Genomic DNA, 26,582 nt, shown 5'->3' on the forward strand with positions numbered 1-26,582 from the left:
ATCTTTTTCAGGTTCACTGTCAGGTCTGTCAGTACTGCTCCAGTAGGTCCATGGTCCAGGTCTGTCAGTACTGCTCGAGTAGGTCCAGGGTCCAGGTCTGTCAGTACTGCTCAAGCACGTCCAGGGTCCAGGTCTGTCAGTACTGCTCCAGTAGGTCCAGGTCTGTCAGTACTGCTCCAGCAGGTCCAGGGTCTGTCAGTACTGCTCCAGCAGGTCCAGGTTCTGTTGTACCTCCTGCTCTGTGGGTGACAGCAGAACCAGGTCGTCTGTGTAGAGCTGAAATGTGATTTCTGAGTCATGTAGAGTGAGACCATATGGTGCAGAATGTTCTAACATGGTGGGTAATTCATTGTCTCACTCCATGCTCCTGAGAAAAGAACACGGCTCCTGAGAAAGGACACGGTCCTTTTGTTGCCAATCTTTATACTGCACCTATTGTGTGCGTACATGGATTTGATAATGTTATGTGCTTTACCCCCTACACCACTTTCCAATCATTTGTAGAATAGACCATTGTGCCTTCCCCAGATTATTTTTCACACAGATGCCTCGGTAGTTCTTAGAGTCAAATTTATCTCCATTTTTGAAAACAGGTGTTATAAGACCTTGATTCCAGATGTCAGAGAAGTAACTGACGCTCAGAATCATGTTGAAGAGTTCGAGGATGGCCAGTTGGAATTTTTTACTTGTGTGTTTAATCATTTCATTTAAATGCCATCAAGCCCACTTGCTTTTTTGGTTTAAGTGTAGAAATTTGATATCTAAGTTCCTGTTCAGTAATGGGTGAGTCCAAGGGATTCTGGAAGTCTTTTATTGCTAGTTCTAATATATTTCATTTTTCAGTTATATGCTTTTGTTCAGGACTTGTTGGGTAATTGATTGGAGAGTGATTTAAAATGTGTTATCCATGTGTTACTGTTTTGAATGGCCAATTCTTCTGCTTTAGATTTATTAAGAGTGTTCCAGTGTTTCAAAAAACTATTTGTATTTATAGACTCCTCAATTAGTGTCATTTGTGCTTGTGTGTATTGTGCTTTCTTGATTCTGAGTGTTGCATTTTGCAGAGTTTCAGTGTTTCACAATCCTGAAGGCATAAATCTGCAATATTTGTGTTTTTGTGTTTTTGATAACTTTCTCAATTCTTTCTAATTTTCTGACATTCTGTGTCAAACCACTTATCATCTTTTTTGTTCCTTACTTGTCTTAGGTAACATTTTTGGGCACTTGTACTAAAAATATGATTCATATTTTTAATTGCAAAATTGATGCCTTCATTATTGTAAGTGTATGTGGTGTCCAGAAAGGTGTCTAAAATTGCTTTCTGGATTGCTTTCTGGAACTCTTCTGTGCTGTTTTGGGCCCATCTGTATGGTTTCCTGATATTAAACATCTTACTGGGCTGAATGGAAGCAGTATTGTTAGTCTCTGTCCTTTTAATGAACACAGTGATTTGGCTTGATCAAACAGAGGGGTTAGTGGCTTTACAGTGAATGCACTGAGAGACAAAGGATCCAAATCTGTTATCATATAATCCACTGTACTATTGCCAAGAGGTGAGCAAAAGGTGTATCTCCCATAAGAGTCCCCTCGTAACCTACCGTTGTCAATGTAGAGACGCAGACTTTGACAGAGCATGAGGTCTTTTCAATTCCTGTTAACCTGTGTGTCGGAATTATATCGGGGGAGATTAGTTATATTTCTTGGGTAATGGTGTCCAAATATGTGAGTGTTACCTTGTTCTGTGTTGGAGTCAGGTAGAGATCCAGTATGTGTGTTCAGGTCTCCACAGATCAGCACACTTCCCTGGGCCCAGAAGCCACTGACCTGACCACGGAGACTGGGAAAGATTTCTTCATTATAATAAGGGAATTCACTGGGAGGAATGTAGATTGTACAAAGGAATATATCTTTTGGAGTGTTTATAATTTCTTTGTTGATTTCGAGTCAAATATGTGATTTTTCTATTTTCAGAGGAATTATGAATTTTGACAGTTCTGATTTATACCAGATAATGATTCCACATGAAGCTCTTCATCTTTTAATGTCAGGGTGCTTAACAGTGGGGAGGATGATTTCTTGATGACACAGTCCCTCTGTAGAACACTCTCCACATATAGGACACGCTCCCTGTAGCACACTCTCCCCTCCTGTAGGACACTCATGGCACTGTCATTTGTTATTTATATTCATGACACTGCATATTGAACAGTCGAGCAGCAGCGTTTGCTAGAAACCTGAGTCAAGGGTCAAACTGCCCATCAGTAAGAATCTCACTGCAGCTACCCTGGAGCCTCACACTCTAACAGACACATCTAGAAGTATAAGAAGAACATGGACATTTCCACTGTTATTTAGATGTGAATATTGCCTGACTGGTGTGAGATAGTTCATCACAGATGAAGGGTGAATTAATTATTCAAATCTGCCTGCAAATCTTTCCAAGATTTCATGAATCATTCAGGATTGGAAATTTGCTTTGTTTGTACTGTCTTTGCTTATGTGTTCATAACCAAAAAACACCACCTGCCACTGGACGTGAAATCTCTGAGGGCTGTTTTCTGTTGTTCTGTGTGCATGCGTGTGTGAGTGATTGAGGGAAAGCAAGAAAGAGAGGAAATATGGATAGTGGTATTTTATAAAAGACAATTATTACACCTACATTAAATTATCAGCACTGTGCTTAGAACAAATCCAACAAAGCTGAAGTGTGTCTGTTAAAATGTATATTAGTGTTTTTTAAACTCATCTATTAGCATTTTAGCAACTATCCTGTCAAAATGTAACTCATACTTGCTGATTCTCATGTACTTTAGTCTCTCTCCCTCTCTGTCTCTCACATACCCTCCCATTCTGCTCTCTCCTCTATGGATATTCATGATATCAAAATAAGGATCTTTCATAAACAAACACCGGCATAGAATACTTGTTGAAAGAAAGTTTTTAAAGTTGGTGAAAATGTTTCTTCTAAAGAAATATTTCTTCTTATTTGAAAAGTATATTTTAAAAAAAGTTTAAAACATTCATTTCAGGGAATGTGTTTTAAATAATATTTGGCTCACCAAGTTATTGAATTCCTGTTTACAAGGAAAACTGAAAGAAAATGAAAAAACACTTTGATACAGAAGTTCCTTACCAATACATTTTTGCAGCTTATTAGAAAGTCACATTATAACTGATACTGTATTGTCTTGTTAGTTTTTTGTTTTTTAATTCATAAGCGGAAAGGGAAGTAATACACTTAATACGCTGACAGAGGTGGTACACCCAGTCCAGTAATTCACTGACAGAGTGTAACAAGGGGGAGGTTGAGGGTGAACACATACGGAAAGTGACGACGCCTCGGATGGGAGAGTGAGCGGAATCAAAGACCAGGGAAACCATGACGACAATAACAGACAAGAAACTATAAATAAATAATGAGTTTAATAAACTAACCAGGTAACCACAAAATAACAGAACAAAGAACCTAACTGAAGGCGAACCTTTAACAGTGTGAGGATGAATACTTGGAGACTAGGGAAACTAAACACTCAGGAATGAGTAAATATTAAACATAGAACGGGGACCAGCGGGGAAGGAAAAATAAGGAATATACAAAATTGGGCTACTTTAACTAGGCAACCTAACCAAAACTAAAACTAAAAGGAAGACCAGGCAAAATGTGCGTATAAGAACGTGAGAAGAGAAACCTAGATTGAAGAAAAGCGCCGGGAGAACACCTGATGAGGATAAAAACAGAACACTAGGGAACACAAAAAGGGAGCAACGCAAACGGGGAATACAGAGAGAAAGTATAACAGACGAGGGAACAGAAAGGGTGACTTAACCAGAAGCGCGATCACTATCAATATATAACGACCCACAACCGTCAGACGAGGGAACAAGGCTTAAATAACACACTAACGAATGACAAACGAGGAACAGCTGGCGCTAAAGGGGCGGAGACAGGGAACCATGGAAACAGATGACAGCAGGAAAACCAGGAAGTGCTTAGGTAGCCAGTACTTAGGTAGACACAGAGGTAATATAACCAGTAAAGTAATACACTGACATGGGTGATACACCCAGTCCAGTAATACACTGACCGAGGTAATACACCCAGTCTAGCAGATGGGGTTGAGTGTGGGATTCAAGCCAAATTCTGCAATAGACAGTACATGTGTGTAATACATGGTGATCACTGTGAGTGACAACAGACAAAAGAGATCAGGACCATCTGGGCAGTCTCTCGGGTTACTGCACAGGTCATATGGAGCCTCATTTTAATCACCCTCAGTGCAGATGGGAGCTGTTAAAACAGAAATTCACCCAACCTATGCTAATGCAGCTAACAATGAAATAAAGCAAGTAGGAATAGCACAATCACCACAGTCACATTTGCATTAGAACAGGTTTATGGACATAATCAGCTTGGCTGCTCTGAGGCATGAATGGAACAGCCACCCCATGAAATTCATGAGCATATAATATGATTCATCCTTATGCGGTGCTTAAAGAGACCAACCCATAACTGTGTTCTTAAGTGTATGGTTGACTGTGTATCTACCAGTGGTATGTGGAAAAATATAAAGGCTTTCAACACAGCTCAACACAGCTGAACACAACAGCACAGCACAGTATATCTGAACAACACAAAACCGTTGAACACCACACCATACACCACAGCCAATCTAAACACCACACCATACATCACCATAGCTAAACACATCACAGCACATAACGCCACAGCCCATAAACACAACACTACATTACATCATGCCACAACCCAGAAAATCAACAAAGTCAAATTTATTTAAATAACGTTTGTTACAACAGCCATTGTCACAAAGAATCGTCACACATGTCAGAGCACAAGCCCCCAGTGAGCAAGCCAAGGGTGACAGTGACAAGGAAAAACTTTGAGCATGAAGAAGAAAACTTGGGTGGAACCAATACCAGATTTAAACCAGGAAAGGGCTATTCCCCTAATCCCAACAACCTTTTTGAGACTATCTAGTAAAATGTTGTGATCTATAGTGTCAAAAGCTGCACTCAGATCAAGCAATACAAACAAAGAGACATAACCTTGGTCAGACGCCAACAACAGGTAATTAACTGCTTTAAATAGTGCTGTCTCCATACTATGATGAGGCCTAAACCTTGACTTAAATACTTAATGTATCTGGTTCTGATTCAAATATGAGTTTAGCTGCTGAGTTACAGCTCTTTCTAGGATCTTGGAAATAAATGGAAGGTTTGAGATCGTCCTGTAGTTTGACAGCTCACATGGGTCAAGGTTAGATTTTTTGATAAGTGGTCTGATTACTGGTAATTTGAATGATTTAGGAATGTAGGCAGTGTTCAAGGAGGAGTTTATTAAATGCAGTAAAAGTTTGATTACTTCAGGTCAAATGTCCTTATCAATGCACATGGACATCAAATCTAGTAAGCAGGGGAAGGTTTTGAGTGTGAGATCAAAGATGGAAGTTCAAGCTCTTGATGACTAAAGGATACTAGGGTCTTATTTGAATTGGTTCTCTAAGTAGCTGCCTGGTGTCTGAATACTCTGAATGTTATCTCTAATGTGCTTAATTTTTCTCATTAAAAAAAATTAATGAACTCATTATTGCTGTGTGATTTGTTGTAATATGAGAATTGGTGTCAGTTTCATTCCTAGTTACATATGCAATTGTAATAAATAGAAATCTAGACTTATTTTTTTATTTTCTGTTAGGGTTGAGAGATAAGCTGTTCAAGCAGTAACCAAATCACAGCTAAACACTACACCACACCACCAAGCATGACAGTTGCATTTTCATGCCTCACTAGCTGGAGCTTGTTTAAAACTTAGTGATACAACCAGATAGTAAAGCATTACAGTAGTCCAATCTGAAGTAATAAATGCATGGACTAGCTTTTCTGCATCATGTGAGGACAACCTAATCTTTGAAATATTTCTAAGGTGGAGAAAGGCAGTCCTAGAAATATTATTTACATGAGCTTTGAACGAGAGTGGGATCAATAATAACTCTAAGATCTTTAACTGTTAGGGAAGATGTGATTGAACTGAGGTTCACTGAGTAATTAAAGAGTGAGGACCTAGCTGTTTCTGGGTCAAATAGAAGCATCTCTGTTTTGTCAGGAACACCACGCAACACCACCCCACACAATAACCCAGCTAAACACCACACAACACCCCACACAATAACCCAGCTAAACACCACCCCACTGTTTTAAATAATAAATGTGCCTTCTGTGAAGCCACGTTTATTGAAGCTGCAGCATTAATCCAGAAAGCCCTTGTTTATTACCAACCAGTACATATTTCCACCATGCCCATGATCTCTGATAGATGTTGCCTTATGTCACATATAAGGACATCAAAATCAATGCAGATGATTAATAACATAGCTCCATTGGGTAAATATCACAAACATAGTGCACATGGCAATTGTTATTGTCATGAATAGAATTAGAGGAGAGTGAAATAACTTGTAAAATTCCCAGCAGCTCATGTTCAGAACTGGTTGCCAGGCAAATATGTTAGGGACAAATCCCGTGTTTCGTGAGCTCCGTGTGAATGCCCCGTAACACTTCTAACCCTCGCCCCGTTTAGGATAGCGCCTTTCCGCATTATTCTCTGTGCATTTTAATTTCTGCTGTCACGGGGGACCTCTTCTCCCCGCCCCTCGCCACATTTTCGCTTCAACCCACAGTAACGTTGCCAACAAATACTTGATCTCCGCCTGGCTTCGCTATTGGCTGCTGATTGCGTTTTTCACTTACATTCAATCTCAGAGAGTGGGTAACCAGGCATCTTCAGAATCTGAGCTTGAGCCATTCGTTTTAACGCAGTGAAATACTCTCGGAAATAATGGGTAAAAATCTCCTTGTTCTTTGGGGAGCTTTGAGTGTATTATGGATTTATGTTTAAGTGAGACAGAATGTGCAATGCACATAATAAAAGGAACGCGGAGTTATTTATCATAAAAAGTCGCCGTGGAAATGCCATTTCATTTAGCGCATTTAACTCGGTAAGTAGACTATGCTGTTACAGGTGTCCAAAACACGAGGCAACCAGTCTTCATTATCCTGTCGTGGTTTGAAGTTACAACGTCTGCAACGTGTTTTATCATTCACAAATATAAATTCCAACTGTCATTTAACACGCTTTTCTATTACTATACACATTTGTTTCTTATCAGATGCTATCTGAAGTTGTAGGCGCGTGCCGTCAAGACGTGCATTACATGTAATGATATCCATCTAAATCTTGTTCTATGAACCACGTATCCAATTTCGTAACGTGAATCTAGGTGACTTCATTTTTGAGTCTGGATATTTTTCCCGTTCTGTCACTGTGGTAGTAAATGTTGTTATTTGTAAAGAGACACAAAAACTGTGACACAGCCGGTGTCGGTTTGTATTTTATAGTGCACTTTGTAATCAATTGCCTCCCCTATACTGAAAGTACGCAAAGGTAAGCAATCCCCGCGATGCCCCGTGGAACTGAGGTGACCTCGTCATACGCTAAAAATCCAGCATTAGAATTGAATTATCAATAGATTGATGTAAATAAAACTGTCGAAATCTCATGATGCAAGTTATAGCGTGCCTAACGAAGGTTCAAACCAAAAATACAACTTGCGCTGTATGCAGTGCTTGGGGTTATTGTACAGGACTTTGCTACGCTAAGTAATCACGACGTTGTAAGGCCAAGTCAGTCGTGCACATCGAGTTTTTCATGTCGAAAACTTACCTTTACTGCTGATTTAGTCTAATTTGCTATTTGCTCAGTTAACCTTTGTGATTTACATTTTGATGGTAACAATGTTTTCATTGTTCCCCGTTTAAACAAATCTAAAATACAGAAATGTATAGGTGAGAGTTCAAATCTAAACGTATTAAACGTTGAATGTTTTCTTTTACTGTTCATAAATACTGTAACGAATAGATGGTTAAATATTTCAGTTTGAGAGTCTTACATGGTTAGAGAAGGTTTGGAAGGTTTTTCTGTGTAGAAATGGGACATGTAACTACAGGATTCATCTGAGTAACTCAAACCCATACAGTCCCAACAGACCAGTGTTCCGCTGCCATGGTTCAGAATGCAGACATCATTTCTGGCCAACTGGATGATTCACTGGAAGACTGAGAGGTTCATACAGTCATCGCTAGCTTGATGTTTCTGGGGTTAGGGTTGTTGCCTCTGAATTGAGTCTAGCTTTAGAATTATATAGCCTGTGAAACTATCATTATGTTGAGCATTAAGTCAATTAATTAATTTTCATAAAATCAAGATATCTGACCTCTGAGTTATAATGATTTGCCTATGATTGCTCCTGCTCTGTATTGAGTTGCTGGCATACCAACTCTGAAATCTGTTCTCCTAAACAAGTTCTTTTAAACTCTGTTTAGAGGAGCATGAGAGCTTTGCTCTTTGCCTTTGTTTTTTAATCCTGCTTCCCAGAGGCCTGGCAGCTACGGTGCTGGATCCAAGGAACTGGTCTGGTAGCAGATGTCGGAAGTGGGTATGGGGGAAGGGGTGTGTGTGTGTGGGTATACTCAGGCATACACCCCTGACCTCCTGCCTAAACTAAGCTTGGATTTACACATACAATGACAAGATACAATTTTATACAATTCAATTAATATTTAATTGATTTAATAATTAAACTCAGTCAAATTTGTGTGAGCTTCTTTTACTATCAAATTTGGTCATACAAAGTTTTAATGAATCATGGCCTGTGTAACTGCAACATTAGTGTAGTATATTGGGTGGTGGCTTTGAGTTTCCATAGATATCAGTAGGCTTAGGTTTTGTGTTCTGCATGTGCATGGGGTGAATGACCTTGGTGTTGCTGGAGCTCAACAGTAAAAAGTTGGTCTTTGGTCTAAAGTGATTTACATGTGTCCATCTCATTAATGCATCACAAAAATTGCGATGGGGATAAAAATTGCCGTGGGAGACAGTTTGGTCATCCGTGTGAGTACTATGGCACAAATTGGAAGACTAGATGAATATAAAACTGAAAATGAATCCTGGTCGTCATATGTTGAGCATGTGGAAATGTACTTCATTGCTAATGAGGTGGATGCAGACAAGCAAGTTGTGACCTTGCTCAGTGCAGTGGGTGCTTCGATATATGGACTTTTGTGAAAATTGCTTCAGCCAGATAAGCCCAAAACATTCAGCCAGTTTATGGAAATTCTGAAAAGCCACATCGAGCCTAAACCCCTGGTAATCGCTGAGAGGTTTAGATTTCAGCTCTGCATCCAATAGCCTCATGAGACTATGTTGCTGAATTAAAGCAGTGAGCAACCAACTGTGAGTATGGTGCAAGTTTAGATGAAGCTCTGTGTGATCATATTGTTGGTGTGATGAAAAGTGAAGCTAGCCAGCCAAGACTACTTTCAGAAGACAAGCTCACATTCGTGTGAGCCTTGGAGATTGCCATTAGTATGGAAATAGCTAAATGGGACACACAGCAGCTAAGACATTTACACAACTCTTCTGCAGTTGTGCATAAGAGAGAAAAAGGTCCCCAGCAACAAAAGGCATGTTATTATTGTATGGGCAAGAAACATATCCCTATGAATGCTGCTTTAAGGACACAAAATGCCATAATTGTGGTAAAATAGGACACATTAAGAAGGCATGTCGAGATAAAAAGCAGACACGTTCGAAAGCAGATTCAGCATGGTAACCATGCAGTTGCAAGCCTTGTCTCAGCATCTGAAGAGCCAGAACTACACACGTTCTGTGGGTAATGCAGACAAACTGTTGTCTTCGGCCAATTTCATAGTGGAAAAGCAAAACGTTACAATGCATATTGACACAGGAACTGCCATGAGCATAATTTCATAAATAAGGCCTTTGGACATTTGCCACTATAGGGCATGCGTGTCGAGCAAAAGACAAATACTTGTAGAAATATTCCAGTGTTTGGACAGGTTTTGGCCAAAGTAGCCTACAAGAATCAGACAGAGACTTTACTACTGAATGTGGCCAAAGGAACTGGGCCTACTCATTGTGTGAGGAACTGGTTACAAAAAATAAAGCTGGACTGGAGACAAATCAGACATGGCAGGCAAGAACTGAGAAACCCAAGTTTATTCAGGAAGTGCTTTCATAAATACAGTGAGACTTTCCACAACAAACTAGGTACTCTAATAGATGTGAAGGTCACTATTTCTGTGAAGCCAGATGTGATGCCCAAGTTTATAATAGTTGGCCTTTGCCATTTGTGATGAAAGACTGGTTGACACGGAGCTTGAGAGGCAAGAGAGAGCAAACATTTCACCTGTGAAGAACATCATATAGGCTACACCTGTCATTCCAGTGGTTGAGATGGTATCATTCAAATGTGTGGTGACTACAAAGTTACAATGAATCAGGCAGCAAACATTGAAATCTACCCCCTACCTCACTTTGAGGAAATGATGGCTACTCGCAGTGGAGGGAAAATATTTTCAGATAGACCTAGCTGTTGCTCATTAGCAAGTGGTATTGGATGACTACTTTAAGAAATATACCATCATTAACACATACAAGGGCTTGAATGTTTACAATAGATTGGCCTTTTGGAATTGGCTCTACTCCTTCCATATTCCAGCAGGTTATGGAAAATCTAATGAAAGGTCTGAATGTGGTAGTGTACTTGGATGATTTGCTTATTATGTGCAGAAATGGGCAGGAACACCTTGGGAACCTTGAAAGTCCATCCAAGAAAATGGACTGAGTAAAGAGATCCAAATGTGATTTTGGGAAAACAGATTGAATATCTAGGTCACATGTTTGATGGGAATAGATTTAATCTGTAACAAGGAAAAAGTGAGAGCTGTTCAAGACACTCCAGCACTGACAGATATAAAAGAGCTTAGCGCTTTCCTGGGTTTAGTGAATTACTAAAAATTTAATTTTATATAAACAAATACATTTTGTTTCAGATAAAGTTTTGTTCGGGAACTGACTAAATGTCATTCTTCATCTACCGGTACTCTTTTTACTGCAAGATAAAGTTATTTTTCTTTTTAATACATGTCAAATACTTTCTGCGTATTTAGACGTTGAGCTTCAGCCATGTTCTGTGTGGCGTGGGTGTGATGGTTCTTTGTGGGTCTGTGTGCTGCAGTGTAATGGCTGGTTTAGAGTATTGTCAGTTGAGTGATGGACACTAGCAGCAGGACTAGCTCTGTCTGCCAGGCTGGTACCATCATTAGCATATTGAGATGGCAGGATTTTTTTTGGTTCCCAGCACAGGTTTAATCATTCTTCTGTGACCAGAGATAAACTGTGTTGTATGGAGGGCCTAATTATCTCCACAAACAGTTCCTTTTTTCTCAGTGTGGTAGCAGATTTGAGTGCCTGCCATTCATAATATGGAAGCCCAGTGACATGCAATGTGATGACTGAGACACTTTCATCACGTCTAGCTGGCATCACGTCTAGCTACCTACTGACACTATACATTCCCTTTACTGCTTCGGCTCGTTAAAGGAGCTATATAAATAACTTATTATTATCCAGTATGGTTCTGGTACTGGAAAACGCACTAAAAAGCAGAATATAGCATATTCAGAGATTTTTCACAAAATGGCATTTGGTCATTTTAAGTCACATTGTTATTAGATTTTGAGGGTTTTTTTCATAAAAATCTAGCAAGTGGTGTAGTAAATACACTTCACCATGTAATTATTGTCCAGTGATATAGTGTCTTGGGCTCTTTTGTTAAATGATGTGTAATTTGATTTCTTTAATGCAGTTCTAGACCATTTGAAATGTGGAAGCGAGGCTGGGGCCGGTGGCTGTGCAGGAATAGCCAATTGCTTTCTGATTGTGCACTGTGGGCATTAAGAGGAAAAATTCGATAGTGATAGAATTCAACAGTTGATTCATGCAGTTTTCAGTTAGACTTTTACTATATTCTATATTTTCTGTTTAATACAAACAAATAAAAAAATGATCATAATTCAAGACTTTGCTTTGTATTGTCTTTTTCAGTTCCATATGCGTTGTCTGTTGCATCACTTGTATGTTGTCATGCAAATAGATCAGCACACTCACCTCGATGGGATGCATGTTAGCTAGCTAAAGTTATACATATATGCATATAACGTATACTTTTATTGCAAAACATTATCAGTAAATCTAACCTACAAGACTGTTGAGTAGCCTAACAGAGGCAACGGCCGACAACGAAGCACACACCTACAGCGGTTAAAATACAGGCAACATAACTGGACTAAACCAGGTGCAGGTGTGTGCTAAACATGGGCGTGGTTACAAACGAGACAAGCTATTAACTCCCACTGCACGCGGCGGGCTGTACCATGTGACCGTGAGAGGGGCGTGTTCTGTGACACTCAAAGGGTTAAGGGTTTATGATACGGATTAGGTGTGTAAAAGAACAGGCATAAATAGGCAGTGTACCTCAATGTTATATATATTTTAAATAACCTTCATACTCCACTATATTCTTGGTGACCTCAGCACCTTTATTCGGGGGCTTATGAAATGTACTATTTGGCTGCTAACATGAAGAGCAGACAGATGTTTGATTGGTTTGTTGGTTTTTGGGCCTTGTAACCCTGTAATACTGTAACTCTAATACTGTAATACTTACTGGATGGCCTATTGGTTTCAGCATATGTTGTTGTTTACTTCAACTGGTATCATTAGAAGGAAGTTTCAATAAATCTTTACTTGCCTTGAGAGTTGTTCATTAAGAAATTAAAGTCAAGAAATCACTGTCAAAAAATTCACTGTTTTGATTCTGGTATTTTCTGTCTATGAATCTGATTAATCTTGTAAGCGAGTGATAAGATATTAATAAGAATTTGTAGATTCATTCAGAGCTCCAGTCTGAGAGCGAGCTGTTTGATCATCGGTGCAGTATGGTCCTAACGTGTGGTAGGATCGTGGCCTTGTAGTTTGGTGTCCTTAAGCGGTGGGGTTGTCTGTCTGGCATTTTTCTTTTACTCAAATAAGTTAAAATGCTGGTTAATTTTTGAGTTACCTGAAATTTGAAAGTACAGACTTCTATGTTTTTATTTAGTTAGAAAATTCACATAATCGTCACTGACGTCAAACATAGAGTGAAATCCTGTGGGATGTGGTGCCCCACTGACACTGATTTGTCTAGTAAAGGAATGATTCACGGCTTGAGAACTAACACAGATTTTCCATGACAGAATGTGAATCTCACTCCCACAGGTCCCTATCTCTCTTGCTAAACTAGGCCACTGCCACTCATGCACATCTCTCACTTTTTTAAATCCTGTGCTGTGTTGAAAGTGAAGCAGCTGTCATGTTTTCACAGTATTAATTTGACTGGCAGCTGGTTGGATTGCTCATGTTGAATGCAAGCTTGTCCCTGTAGAAAACGTTTCAGGATTCCCCTGCTCCAGTGTTCATTGATATCATGTCTGCCTTTATTTTAACCTTCATAATTACATGAAGATATAAATTATTGACAAACAGGATTTGACTTTATTTTTTTGAGTTCAAAAGTTGATTTTCTCAAAACAGAGAGAGGAGGAGATAAATGAGTGATTGGGTGGGAAGGGAGCGCTCATTAGCACTGATGGGAAAATGAGCGCTTGTTGGCGCTGACCCAAATCAGCCAAGACACACAAGCTGGAAAGACACGTTGAGCACCATAGTGACCTAGTTACCAGCAGTTTGAAGAGAAGTCTGACATTGCATAAGACCATTTTCCATCAAAGATAGGAAGCAGAGGCTGTCTCTATAATAATGAGAATTATGGAAGAGACATTGACACGCTCTGCTGAGTTTGAGGTGGGAATGTCCTGTAGGAGTGTGTGTAGATCTATCTTAGGGTTAACCATACTCTTGGTGTGTGTAAATCTGGGTTAGGGTTAACCTAACTAGGTTAGGGTGGGGCACAGGAATAGTACCACCCATGGGCAGCAGGTGTCTTCAATGCCTGGGATGCTTCAGTAGAGAAATAAAACGCCAGCCCAGTAATTTTGTTGGTTTTGTTTTTTTTTTGTTGATGATGTAAGCTGTGGCATTAAATATGACATGTTAAGATTTTACTTCTCGGTGATTAGAAAAGAATAACTATGCCCATATCTCATCTCAACAATGGCATTTTTTCTTGAGTGGGAAAGACATACCTGGGCACTGAGTTGGTTGTGTTGAACACTGATTGGTGTTTAGGTATTAAAAGCACCACATATAAATGAATAGGTCATGTTGGAGGGTCATGACTAGTCTGAACATCCATGGCTAACTTGGCTATGTTTCTGTCTTACTGTTTATCCACAGTGTCTTGAAAGAGGACTCTTGCACACATTTTTGGATTTGTGTCCATGACAACGCGGGATCAAATTGAGCTTAACTAAAGGAGCTGGACTAGAGTGAAGACAAGCACAGACTCCACTCTGCATTGGAGAACCACTACCCAGACTCCATTCTGTAGTGGGCTACACTACCCAGACTCCATTCTGTAGTGGGCTACACTACCCAGACTCCATTCTGTAGTGGGCTACACTACCCAGACTCCATTCTGTAGTGGGCTACACTACCCAGACTCCATTCTGTAGTGGGCTACACTACCCACTGTGAGTGGACAGTCTAGGCGGCTACTCCATGCAGCGTGAGTGGACAGTCTAGGCGGCTACTCCATGCAGCGTGAGTGGACAGTCTAGGCGGCTACTCCATGCAGCGTGAGTGGACAGTCTAGGCAACTACTCCATGCAGCGTGAGTGGACAGTCTAGGCGGCTACTCCATGCACCGTGAGTGGACAGTCTAGGCAACTACTCCATGCACCGTGAGTGGACAGTCTAGGCGACTACTCCATGCACCGTGAGTGGACAGTCTAGGCGGCTACTCCATGCACCGTGAGTGGACAGTCTAGGCAACTACTCCATGCAGCGTGAGCTCCATGCACTTAGGAAGAACCTAGACTCAGGAGGATGTCGACAGAGGCAGAAACGCAAGCAAGCATCAAAGCCAGTGTGAAACAGGAGTCCAGGAGAAGAGGTTAGGACTGTTCAGTGCAGATCTCTGTCACTTACTCGCTCACTCTCTCTCACACACACACACACACACACACACACACACACACACACACACACACACACACACACACACACGCACCAGATATGACACTGAGATGACATAGGTCAGACATCAAACTTGGGTCAATGTTGGGTCAGACGTGCTGATGCTGGTTGTGTAGGCCTCTAAGAGGTCTAATTGGTGTTGTATGTCTGGTTATGAATGAGTGGGTGGTTATAGATGATCTACTGGTACTGGGAACAAGAACGCCAGTTTTTATTGTCATCAGGTGTTTTTAGCACTTGTTCAAAATTGGGATTAACAGTGTGGAGAAAATGTATAGTATTAATACACAGTCACACCCCCAGCTGTAGGTAAATGCACACCCACGGGTAAAGGCGCACACACCCACACCCGCAGGTAAAGGCGTGCACACCCACAGAGGATTACTGGCTTCAAATGTGTGTGACCTGTCCTTATGGTGTTCGGTTTGAATGTCATATGCAAAAAGGAAATATATTTTTTATATACAAAAAGGAAAGTAAGCATAATTGAAAAACAAAATTAAATAATTGTACAATTATTTTGAATTTACTTTACCAACTAATCAAATTAGTCTTTTGATGCAAAAATTAAATGCTGATGAAGCCCTTTCTTGTCAGTGGTAGTGCATTTATATTACAGATATCAAGTCACAATGCTGTTGTGAATTTGGTTAAATCCTTTACTGTCTCACATTCTACAAACATTCGAGTAAGGAACTACAGTGCAGCTAGTGAACCCTAGTAGCAGGGTTACCGAACAGAGAAGCTTTGAGAAATTGGTGGAAGTGGACGTGCCGAGGTCACAGGCTGCCACCTGAATGCTTAGCCTCCCCAGGACAGGTAATATTCTAACTCATAACAAGAGCGGGACAGGTCATATTCTAACTCATAACAAGAGCGGGACAGGTCATATTCTAACTCATAACAAGAGCGGGACAGGTGTTATTCTAAATCGCATCAAATTTTCTGAGTCTGCTAAGGGATGTTATCAAGAATTAAATACAATTAAACTGACCGGGAGATAGAAAATTATTAAGGAAGAAGCCTCACTCCCTCCTCCCTCTCTCTCTCTCTCTCTCTCTCTCTCCCCACACACACACACCCTCCCTCTCCTACTTCTCTTGTTCTCCATCATACTCTTATTCTCAGTCACCCCCCCCCCCCCCCCCCCCCCCCCCCCCTCTCTCATTCACTCTCCTGTATCCCATAATGAATAACAGCACTTCAGTACGCAGTAAATCTGCTCTGAGCTGTTTCTCTGGGTCCTGGCTCCACTGGGGCCATTTTATAGCTGCTGTCTAGTTGTTGCATTGCGTTGCTGTAAGGAAGACTGTGGATCTGAGAAGGGCATATGATTGCTGCCCGTCTGAGCGTTTGGCTTTGCTCATCAGAGCAGTGACAGGCCAGACACAGCAGACAGCACAGAAAGCATAGTAATCAGTTATGCAATAGTGGATCGCACTGGCAAGAGCAGAGCAATATGGATTACAGTGTTAGTTTAGAGACGCCTGTCACATTAGATGGGTAGGAAGTGTTTGAGCCAAGACACAGTGATGGATTCCATGGCAGGTTTCTGTCTGGGTGATGGATGAGAGAAATCCTACATTTCACTTCACATAGACAGCTGTCGGTAATGAAACGAGTCCTTGCACAAACAGCTTGGTGGTAGATATTTAGAGTGTCATCTGAAAGATCTGAAGAGCTGTAAGGACCCTGTTTACACTGCATGCTCTGTACTGACCCTGTTTACACTGCATGCTCTGTACTGACCCTGTTTACACTACATGCTCTGTACTGACCCTGTTCACACTGCATGCTCTGTACTGACCCTGTTTACACTGCATGCTCTGTACTGACCCTGTTTACACTGCATGCTCTGTACTGACCCTGTTTACACTGCATGCTCTGTACTGACCCTGTTTACACTGCATGCTCTGTACTGACCCTGTTTACACTGCATGCTCTGATGGGTTGAGACTGGGGGGAAGATAGCTATGCAGGGGGACAGTGGTAGCTCAGTGGTTAAGGTACTTGACTTGTAATCAGAAAGTTGTGGGTTCAAGCCCCTCCACTGCCAAGTTGCTTTGGATAAAAGCACCAGCTAAATGCCATAAATGTAAACATGCCATCCTAAATACCTAAATTTGACAACCCCCCACATGCCTGTATGCTTTGATTCTGTTGTGAGTGAGCATCATTTGATCCTTCCCACTGAAGTCTGAAGGAAAGACCCAGATGCGCTGCATCCATAAATGGAACTTCCTCTCACCATTGGATTTTCTCAATCTCCATAGCAACTGTTGCTCTCTGACAGTAATCTGTGCAAAATATGACTCAGACATATGGTCTTGTACAAAACTGTCATGAAAATACAACTGGTATCAAAAATATGGCTTCACTAGGAATCATTCTGATTATCATGTTGGGGTTTATATTAATCTTTACATGGTGATCATTGTATATTTTAGTGGCACTGTGGGTTTAATCTCCCAGTTCGCCTCTCCTCTGAGACCTGCCTCAACTACAAGACCAACAGGGTGCAAATTAACCTGTCAGTCAGGAAGCTGAATTCTATTGTTATTCAAAGTAGGCAGCTCTTATATTCTTGGTTCTTAAAATGCCTTTTTTAATGAAATACTTTGTGATGTAATATATGTGTGTATCATGCTTTTATTGTGTATTCACAACAGAATCCAATTAAACACTTTCCTGGGTGATATAGCTGAGTACAGTTTAATAAAATATAAAATGAGATTGCATACTTTACACCATGTGTAAGGTTAGACTAGTTGTACTATACACTCAAGTAAAGGTAGTTTACACAATACACTAGAAAAACAAGACGTTTTGGCAATGCTGCTGACTTCTTGATTGGTCAGTACTACAGTGACTTCTTGAATGCTGTATGTAATTTGCATAATGTTAAATCGGTTAAAGCAAATGTTAGCGCAAGGGACCTTTTGACAAATAGATAGGAGTGAAAATAAAGGGGACAAGTTAACACACGGAGATAGGGGTTGTATCTTTGACATCCTTTGCCCGTGAGATCGGTAAACCCTTCTCTGGGGTCACACTCGCTGCCCTGCTCCCACAGAGCCTCATTTCTTAAGTCTTCACTCATGAAGGCAAGTATGAACTATTTCTGTGTAGGCCAGCATTTTTGGTGATTTATTTGTGGGAAACCTGGCAGCTCCAGGGCTAACCCGAGGTCTCCCCAGTTAAACGGCCCGTGCCAAACATGTCTGTCATGAAGGCTCATCATGTGCACCCATCTGCTGCCATCTGCTGTATCCACTGCCTGTCATGGGGAGGCAGTGTGCTGCTGCTTCGTTTGAAGGTCGCTGGCACGGTTCATGTGACAGGGCGGCAGGGTTCTCTCTGGCACTGTCTGCCTGTCTCTGCCTGCCTCTGTGGTGGTTTGGCTCAGCCCAGCAGAAGGTGGAAGGCTCTATTGTGGTTCCTTTTGGAACAAACACATTTTAATAAGCTTTAAATGTAAACGTTTTTAAAAGATTTGAATGTAAGCTTAATTTTAAACAGGCAAGAACACATTTTTATTTACACATTCTTATTTACATATTCATGTTTGCAGATTTAGCCTGGCAAGCTACTTGAGAGGAAAGGAGATGAAAAAGGGAGAAACGCCAACCACCACCACAGATGCACAAGAAACTCACACGAAAGAGACTGATGTTCTATAAAACATTTAAAAGAGAAACAAGTACATATCACTTAAAATATTCTTAATATGATTTTTAAAATTAGAAATTGGAATAATGAGCAGTTGAATAAGGAAATAAACCTTTGGTTGGTTCATGGATTTGAGTTTTATTAATCACAGGGTTTGTTGATTTTTCTGCATGGACAGAATGTTGACAGATTGCTAACTCTTGCTGCACTCCAGGGAAAGGGTTCCTTCATGGCACTGTTGCAGTACCTGCTATATGATGTTTATATTTGATCATTTACATGTACTTGAGGGGAGTGTTCACCATCATGTAGATCATGTAGATAATCAGCCTTGCATGTGTGTGTGCGTGTGGCGGGGGTGTTTGTGTGTGTGTGTGCGCGCACGTTTGCCATCACACCCTCAACTGCCACTGAATTGTCTCCAGGATCAACCCCTACCCTAACCCTCTCCACCTCAACAGGTCCTGAACCTGTGGGTCTAATTTAAACCTTTGTCTAACTTATCTGGACACGTCATATGATTTCTAGTGTGCGTGTGGATTCTTTCCTGTGTGTGGTTGGGACCCCTGCAATTTTAAGGTTAGGAATACATCACATTTACATTTTTTGGAATTTAGCCTATGCTCTTATCCACAGTGACTTAGCAAAGTGCTTTGTCATCTACTCACAGAATACATTATAGCCACTACAGTAGGTTAGTGGCACCGTTAGTCAAAGTGCCATTGAACTGGGATACTGCTAGATACAGGGGTCAGTGCTGATACCAAGAAAGTATTAGTCACCCAGTAGATTAAACCTACCATTTCAGTGTTTGGGCAAAAGGGTGTAGTTTTTTTCATATTGGTCAAGTGATATGGCTGTGATTTTATTTTATTTATTTTTCCTTGTCCTTCTGAATTTGGCAACAGTTTAACCAAACCAAATTAACCTAATGGGGCTATTAGGCCATGAAGTATAACGGCCAGATCTTGTAGTTAATTAACTTCTTTGACTATTAGCAGATTACCCAATGACAGAGAACTCCAACAGGCTGATGCTCTAGAATGGAGTTGGACCGATCGTTGGACCGATCGTTGGACCGATCGTTGGACCGATCGTTGGACCGATCGTTGGACCGATCGTTGGACCGATCGTCGATGGCTGACAAACATCACATGATGCTGAACCCTAATCCTCCTCGACCTTCTGACACTGGGCTGCACCTGCCTGCAATAATCCTATTGTATCAGCTATATAACCATATAACTGCTATAACTCAGAAATTATTTTCATTACAATTTTTGTTTTTATTACAAAGTGTTTTATTTTTATTACATAGTGCTTATGGTTTTATTACATAGTGCTTCTGTATTTAGTACATTGTTTTTATTACATGGTGTTTTACATGGAGATTAACTGGAGCCACAGAAATTCTGAATATGTAGAGTAAGGCATGTAGAGTTCCTCCTAAAAACATGTATCAGTCAGTTTCCCCTTTTGTGAGTAATCAGTTCATTTTTTATTAATACAAGCTTTCAAAATGAAATGCTAAAATTGATTAATTTACTTTATACATGGACGCATAAAAAATAATACTTTCTACAATATGAATTATCTCCAGTGCCGAAGTCAGTTTATGGTAGCGAGAGAAATGGTTTTTCCACGTGTCCGTACATTTACATTTTAAACATACTGACTAATAAATGAAAGAAATGCTTTGACCACTTTTTTTTTAAATAAAGGACATCAAACATCATACCAGCTTTAAGTTAGATTCTCAAACAAAGCTGACGTATGGTTTTTCATTGTAAGAGCTAAAATAATGAATCGTATTGAATGTATTAATGTAATTAATTGAATAGTTGTTAGTGTTAAAATATATAAAAATTATAGCAGCATTGTAAAGCTACACAACCCCTCTCCCTTTGACATTGTGATGTGCCAGTTAAGAAGACATTGAGAAACCCTACTATTGTTGGGGTTAGTAGGTGAGGTAGGTATTGTCAAACCCTATTCTGGTTGGGGTTAGTAGTTGTGATGTGGGAGCCTGACACACAGAGGCAAGTGCAAGGGATCTTTTAATGAAGTCAGGTCTCATAAATACTAGGAATGACACGATGGTGCATCATGTGGTTATCACAAAAGTCTTTAAGTGCATCCACTCACCACACACAAGGGTCTTGTACGTGTTATGTAATGGGGTCTTAGTCATGTGGATGCCTTGTGTAATTGGGTGTGTGCTGTGAAGAGACTCCTGTTTGATGGTGTTGAGCACCTGGATGTATATCATATATTTATATGCTCATATTCACACAGCCTTATTAATCAAAACCCTAACCCTTACCAAAGATTTAATCTGAACCCTAACCCTGACCCAAGATTTGATCTGAACCCTGACCCTAACCCAAGATTTAATCTGAACTCTAGCCCTGACCAAAGATTTAATCTAAACCCTAACCATGACGCAAGCTTTAATTTGAACTCTAACCTTGGCCTGAACCTTAAGTCTAAATGAAAATAACCAAGCTCCTGACCCTGACCCTGACCCTTTGTAATGAAGACTTATTTGGACTAGACTTATTGCTCTTGATTTAAACATGTTGACATGTTTTCATTACATACAGAAACATACTGCATGTTAAAACATGTCATTAGTATTTCATTTAGAAAAATAAGAAATATTAGCTGTAATCATTTTCAGTAACCTTTTTTGTGATCAGTTATTAACCCATACGGTAGCATAGGCAGGGCAGATGTTGTGATACTTGAAGTGAAGTGAGGCGACATGCCCGCTGTGCAGTAGAGCTGCAGAGTTTTTCCCCCCAACAGGAAGTGTAGGGTAACTACGTGGTTGTGTGAAGGCTGCAGTCGTCTTGTATAGCACCGGTTCCCTCTCTTCTCCCAGCTCTGCTCTGCTCTGCACCCTGGCCCAACCCCACAGGACTGTGGGTGTGCTATTGACTGAAATAATGAGCCTTAGCTGGGAAGCTGTAGAGGCCCCATGGGAACAGTACATGGAACACCCCCTGGATGATCCTGCCTTTACTCCTTCACTCTTGTTTTTACGATCAGATTCAAAACCAAAGATCTTTCATTTAATTTTTTTGCATATATGTAGTTATATATTTAGACTCATGCTTCCTTGCAGTGTGAAGAACATGGAAAGCTGTATTCTGAGGGTCTGAAAATACCACACGCAGAAAACTCACAAATTAATACACAGACCAGCTAGAGTTTGACTCCCTAACCCATGAGTTGTATTTGAGTTTATTACCTCTGATTGCTTATAAGTTAACTTCCTTCCTCCTCTCTGTCTGCCTGTCTCTCTTTCTGTCTACTTCCTTCCTTCTCTCCTTCTCCCTCTGTGCCCCCCCCCACCCAACCTCAGGTCAGCGTTGTGGTGAGCAGGCTCTGATTAAGCGGTTCAGGGGAGATGGCGTCCAGTACAAGGCCAAGCTAATTGGGATTGAGGCCGTGTCTGCAGCACGTGGAGACAAACTCTGCCAGGACTCTATGGTGAAGCTGAAGGTAGGGCTCCATGGGGCGGGGCTTTAGACAGACTTCATCGGAGACCCGAGTGTCGCGTCTGTGATGTGAGGAGGCAGGGCAGGAGTTGTTACACACAATGAACGTTTATTATTACACAAAACAAAGATGACTATGTGGCTAGGAGGCTAACAGGGTTCAAACATCGACAACATTCACATTCAAACACAAGACTTATATTCATGCACACTAACGATACACAATGAGGAGCAGGTGTGAAACACAGGGAGGGTGTGGCCATACAGACAAACACACACACACACACAGGGAGATGATTGGGAGGAGGGGCCTTAGCGTGACAGCTTCCTGCTGAGATGCACAGGAACATTCGCCCACTGCTATGAGAGAACTTCCAGCTGTAGTCATAAGGAAATTCGACTTCTTTTTCTGAAATTTGACAATTATTTTCAGCTCAGGAATGAATGAATGACTGAATTCATATATGGAAAGAAATGAAATGAAGATTTTCTGTCTCAATTTAAAATTTATTAAAATTTGTGATGTTTGCAGTGATGCCCTGTATATAAGAATTTTCTGTCTTGATGAGTATTCTAAACCTCAGCCTGCAGAAAATATGGCCTGAGTGTCAGCAGGATTTATCCTGTTAAATTATATAAAAATAATTACTGAAATAAGGGGGAAATGATGATTGATTAGCTACAGGTGTGAATATTGTAAATGTTTCTGCTTTGGGGTTCCTCCTGTGTTCCTCCTGTGTGGCAGAGCCTGAACAGCAGTTCAGTGAGAGATGGCTTTCCTGCTATGGTGTAATCTTTCCTGTTATGGTGTAATCTTCATAAAAGTGGATCTTGGGGCTGTAGGGTGTTCACGGGGAGTCTGGAATAATCTATTCAGAAAAACTGTCATATGTATAGTGCGGTTCTACTTTAAAGGACAGGCAATGATGACGTTTATTGTGCAATAATTAATTGGGAACTTTCATGTCATAATAACATGATTGTTTCTGTCTTGCTTGTATTCACAAGTACCCAAAACAGCACAGATGGTGTAATGAGATCTCTAAACAAACAAATAAAACCCCATAAATAACATGACCAGTATGAGCGATTGTGGGTAATTTTGGATGTACATTATTTTTATCCAGATATTAATACAGGAAGCTATAGGGGATTTTGTTTAATCATTATAAATGATTCATTACTCATGTTTACTCCAACAGTTGATTTTGATGTCTAACTATATTTATACAATATAATCTAAACATTTTTATTATATTATTTTTTGTGATGGTAAATGCTATTATATATAGCTAAATATTGTAATTGCAGCTTCAACAGTCACTGCTCAAAGATGGAGAGACAAAGTTATTTTTGTAGTGTTTTTTTAGGCATTGAAATGTCATTTGACATTTTAGCAGTAGCTGTCCCTGCCCCCAGGGCCGGTGTGTGAGGCTACTGTAGTGTGGGTGGGAATGGGGAGGCCTATCTGCACTAGCCTCTCACTGGCCCTGTGCTCTGACCTGTTGAATTCTAGGGTAGGGTTACTGTAGGGTAGGGTTACTCTAGGGTAGGGTTACTCTAGGGTAGGGTGGGGTTAGGATAGGGTTACTGTAGGGTAGGTTTACTGTAGGGTAGGGTGGGGATATTGAAGGGAAGGGTTACTGTAGGGTAGGGTGGGGTTAGGGTTACTGTAGGGTAGGGTGTGGTTAGGGTAGGGTTACCATAGTGTAGGGTTAGGGGTAGAGAAGATTGTCAATTGTCAGCTGAATAGAAATGTTCTGGTCTTAGTTCCTTTCTTCATCAGACATGTTCTGATAGGTTGGAGAAAACTCATGCTTAGTTGTCTTGCTGTGGGTACATCAGTGTGTTTGCATGTGTTTGTGCACGTGTCTGTGTGTGTTTAGCCATGACTTTTGAATTGAGTGTCTATTAATAGTCTAATAATTTAGATAAAAGGGGTCAGGGGATCAGGTGCACTCAGCGTGATTGTGAGGTGTTGTGGAATTGAAATCATTAAACTAAATGATTATAAGAGCTGTGTTTCAGAGGATGCAGTCTTAACAGCCTCTACCTGTTTCTACACTTTAATAAGGGTTTGGGTTGGGGGATAGTGTTTAGGGTTTGGTATGGGAGTTGGGGGTTAGGGTTGGGAGTTGGAGGTTGAGGGTTAAGGTTAAACCTAACCCATGGCTCATCAGGTTCCTGCATGTTTTTCCTCCTGCCTCCTCAGTCTCTCTCCATGGCTCTCCTCTCCCACAGGGTTAGGGGTTAGGGTCAACCTCCGTCTCTCTCTCCTCTCCCACAGGGCATTGCCGCATCAGCGCGGTCTCGAGGTCAACACAAGCAGCGTGTGTTCCTGACCGTCTCCTTCTGTGGAATTCAGATCTACGATGAGAGATCTGGGGTGAGTGCTGCCACCAGCACTAATCCAGCTGCTGTCTCTCTGAAGGGTCTAACTCTAACCCAGCTTCCGTCTGCAGGCCCTGACATGCCCTGGTCACCTCTGATCGCTGAAGTAGTTGACTTAAAAATTGTTTATGAATATAATTATCTCCTTAATTAGTTGAAGTCACCAAAAGATCCTTTATCACATCTGGTAGAGCAGGTAGGACAAGGTTCCAGCAGGACCAGAGTCATGCCTTCCATTTCCAGTCATAACTAATAAATGTTAATGTTATAATTCTAGTCATAACTAATAAATATATTAATATGTTACCATACAAGTCAGAACTAATATGTTAATCTCTCTGGATAAGAGCGACTGCCAAATGCTGAAAATGTAAATTATAAATCTTGGGAAGAGCAACACAAATTCACAAGAACAAATCAGGGAAAGTTCACTGCTTCTATATGTATTCACTACTCATTGCTGTTCCCCATATACAGGGTAGAGGGGACCTGGGAAAATTGGGGTAAATAATGCCACCCCTGGGGTAGATGGGGTTAAATATTGCCACCCCTGGGGTAGATGGGGTTAAATAATGCAACCCCAGAGTAGATAGGGTAAATTTTGCTACTCCTGCTGGATTAAATAGTTCAAGTTTGGTTTATTCATCACATACATAGTCATACACAGTATAACTCGCAGTGAAATGGTTGAGAGTGCTCTGTCCAAACTGAGGAAAAGAAAACAGGGGTGCATAGAGAAATATAGATATTCTATATATGTGAAATATATATATGCAAAGAGAAATATATATATTCTATGTATGTACAAAATATATTAACAATGTATGTACAATATATGTATATTATGATTATATACACAATGCCACTATACATAATGCCACTGTTTGGACAACTGGGTGTGAATGTCTTGCCTCAGGGCACAGCAGCAGCAGGGGTCTGTAGGAAGGGTCAGGGTCAGGGTTAGCCTTAATCATGTGAATCTGCAGCACTGGACATGTAGCTCATCATTACTCTGTACTCCTGTGACACTGGACATGTAGCTCATCATTACTCTGTACTCCTGTGACACTGGACATGTAGTCCATCATTACTCTGTAATCCTGTGACACTGGTGATCAAGTCTAATTAAAATGCTGGTGACATTGCTGTGGTTGTAATCCACAGGTATTACAACACCACCATTCTGTCCATGAAATCTCGTACATTGCCAGAGACACGCGAGACCACCGAGCCTTTGGATATGTCTGTGGGAAAGAGGGAAATCACAAGTTTGTAGCCATCAAGACAATTCACTCGGTAAGCAACCACATTCACCTATATTTCAGTTATATTTCACTCATTTTCCACCCATATTTAGTTAGCATTTGATCCATACCTGCCTGGTGTACTTGCTACCTGCCTGGTGTGATGCTGGGAACCCAATCCATCCAAATAGATTGTACTAATTTACATTTGGCAAATTTGATTTTCTGAACTCTTGAGCATTGTCTTTTTTGGTTATTACTCATTAGCTGTGAAATAAATTGGTTACTGAATTTGAAATTAGTTTTGTGAAAAATGTTTGCCTTTCACAATGATCACTGTATCAGATTAGCCAATCATAGTAGCATAAATTCTTGCCATATTGTGGTGGAAATTCAGCAAACAAGGAGTCAGATGTGGATAAGAAGATTTTATTGAGTTATTAGTTTCAAAAAATGAGCGTGCCTATTTGCTTCGCTCTCCTTTGGGTGATTTCCCTCCCCTTATATAATAGCCGTAGCGTTCGAGAGAACGAGGGAGGGTTTGCTTCTGCTGAGACCAGATAACTCCTTGGAAGGAGTGTATTTCTTCAAGGACGTTCTCTAGGGAACGTCCTGTTCTTCTAATCTTATGCTAAGCTTTCTCACGTTTTACAATGATAGAGAAAGAAACACAACAATATTTCCTTCACACATATCCTAAAT

At 40.7% G+C, this 26,582-nt stretch overlaps 1 protein-coding gene across 1 annotated transcript in view; it reads left to right on the top strand.

Annotated features, from left to right (window-relative positions):
* Positions 1-6,749: 6,749 nt before the first annotated feature.
* Positions 6,750-26,582, top strand: part of c8b (complement component 8, beta polypeptide) — a 52,329-nt gene continuing 32,496 nt past the window's right edge. The window contains exons 1-5 of the mRNA XM_027031387.2: positions 6,750-7,013; positions 14,273-14,990; positions 22,110-22,249; positions 24,533-24,631; positions 25,801-25,932. Coding sequence (XP_026887188.2) covers positions 14,924-14,990; positions 22,110-22,249; positions 24,533-24,631; positions 25,801-25,932 — 438 coding nt within the window. The 5' untranslated portion in view covers positions 6,750-7,013; positions 14,273-14,923. The remainder of the gene's footprint in view (positions 7,014-14,272; positions 14,991-22,109; positions 22,250-24,532; positions 24,632-25,800; positions 25,933-26,582) is intronic.

The sequence above is a fragment of the Electrophorus electricus genome, chromosome 19 (assembly GCF_013358815.1).
Source record: "Electrophorus electricus isolate fEleEle1 chromosome 19, fEleEle1.pri, whole genome shotgun sequence".
Taxonomy (NCBI): domain Eukaryota; kingdom Metazoa; phylum Chordata; class Actinopteri; order Gymnotiformes; family Gymnotidae; genus Electrophorus; species Electrophorus electricus.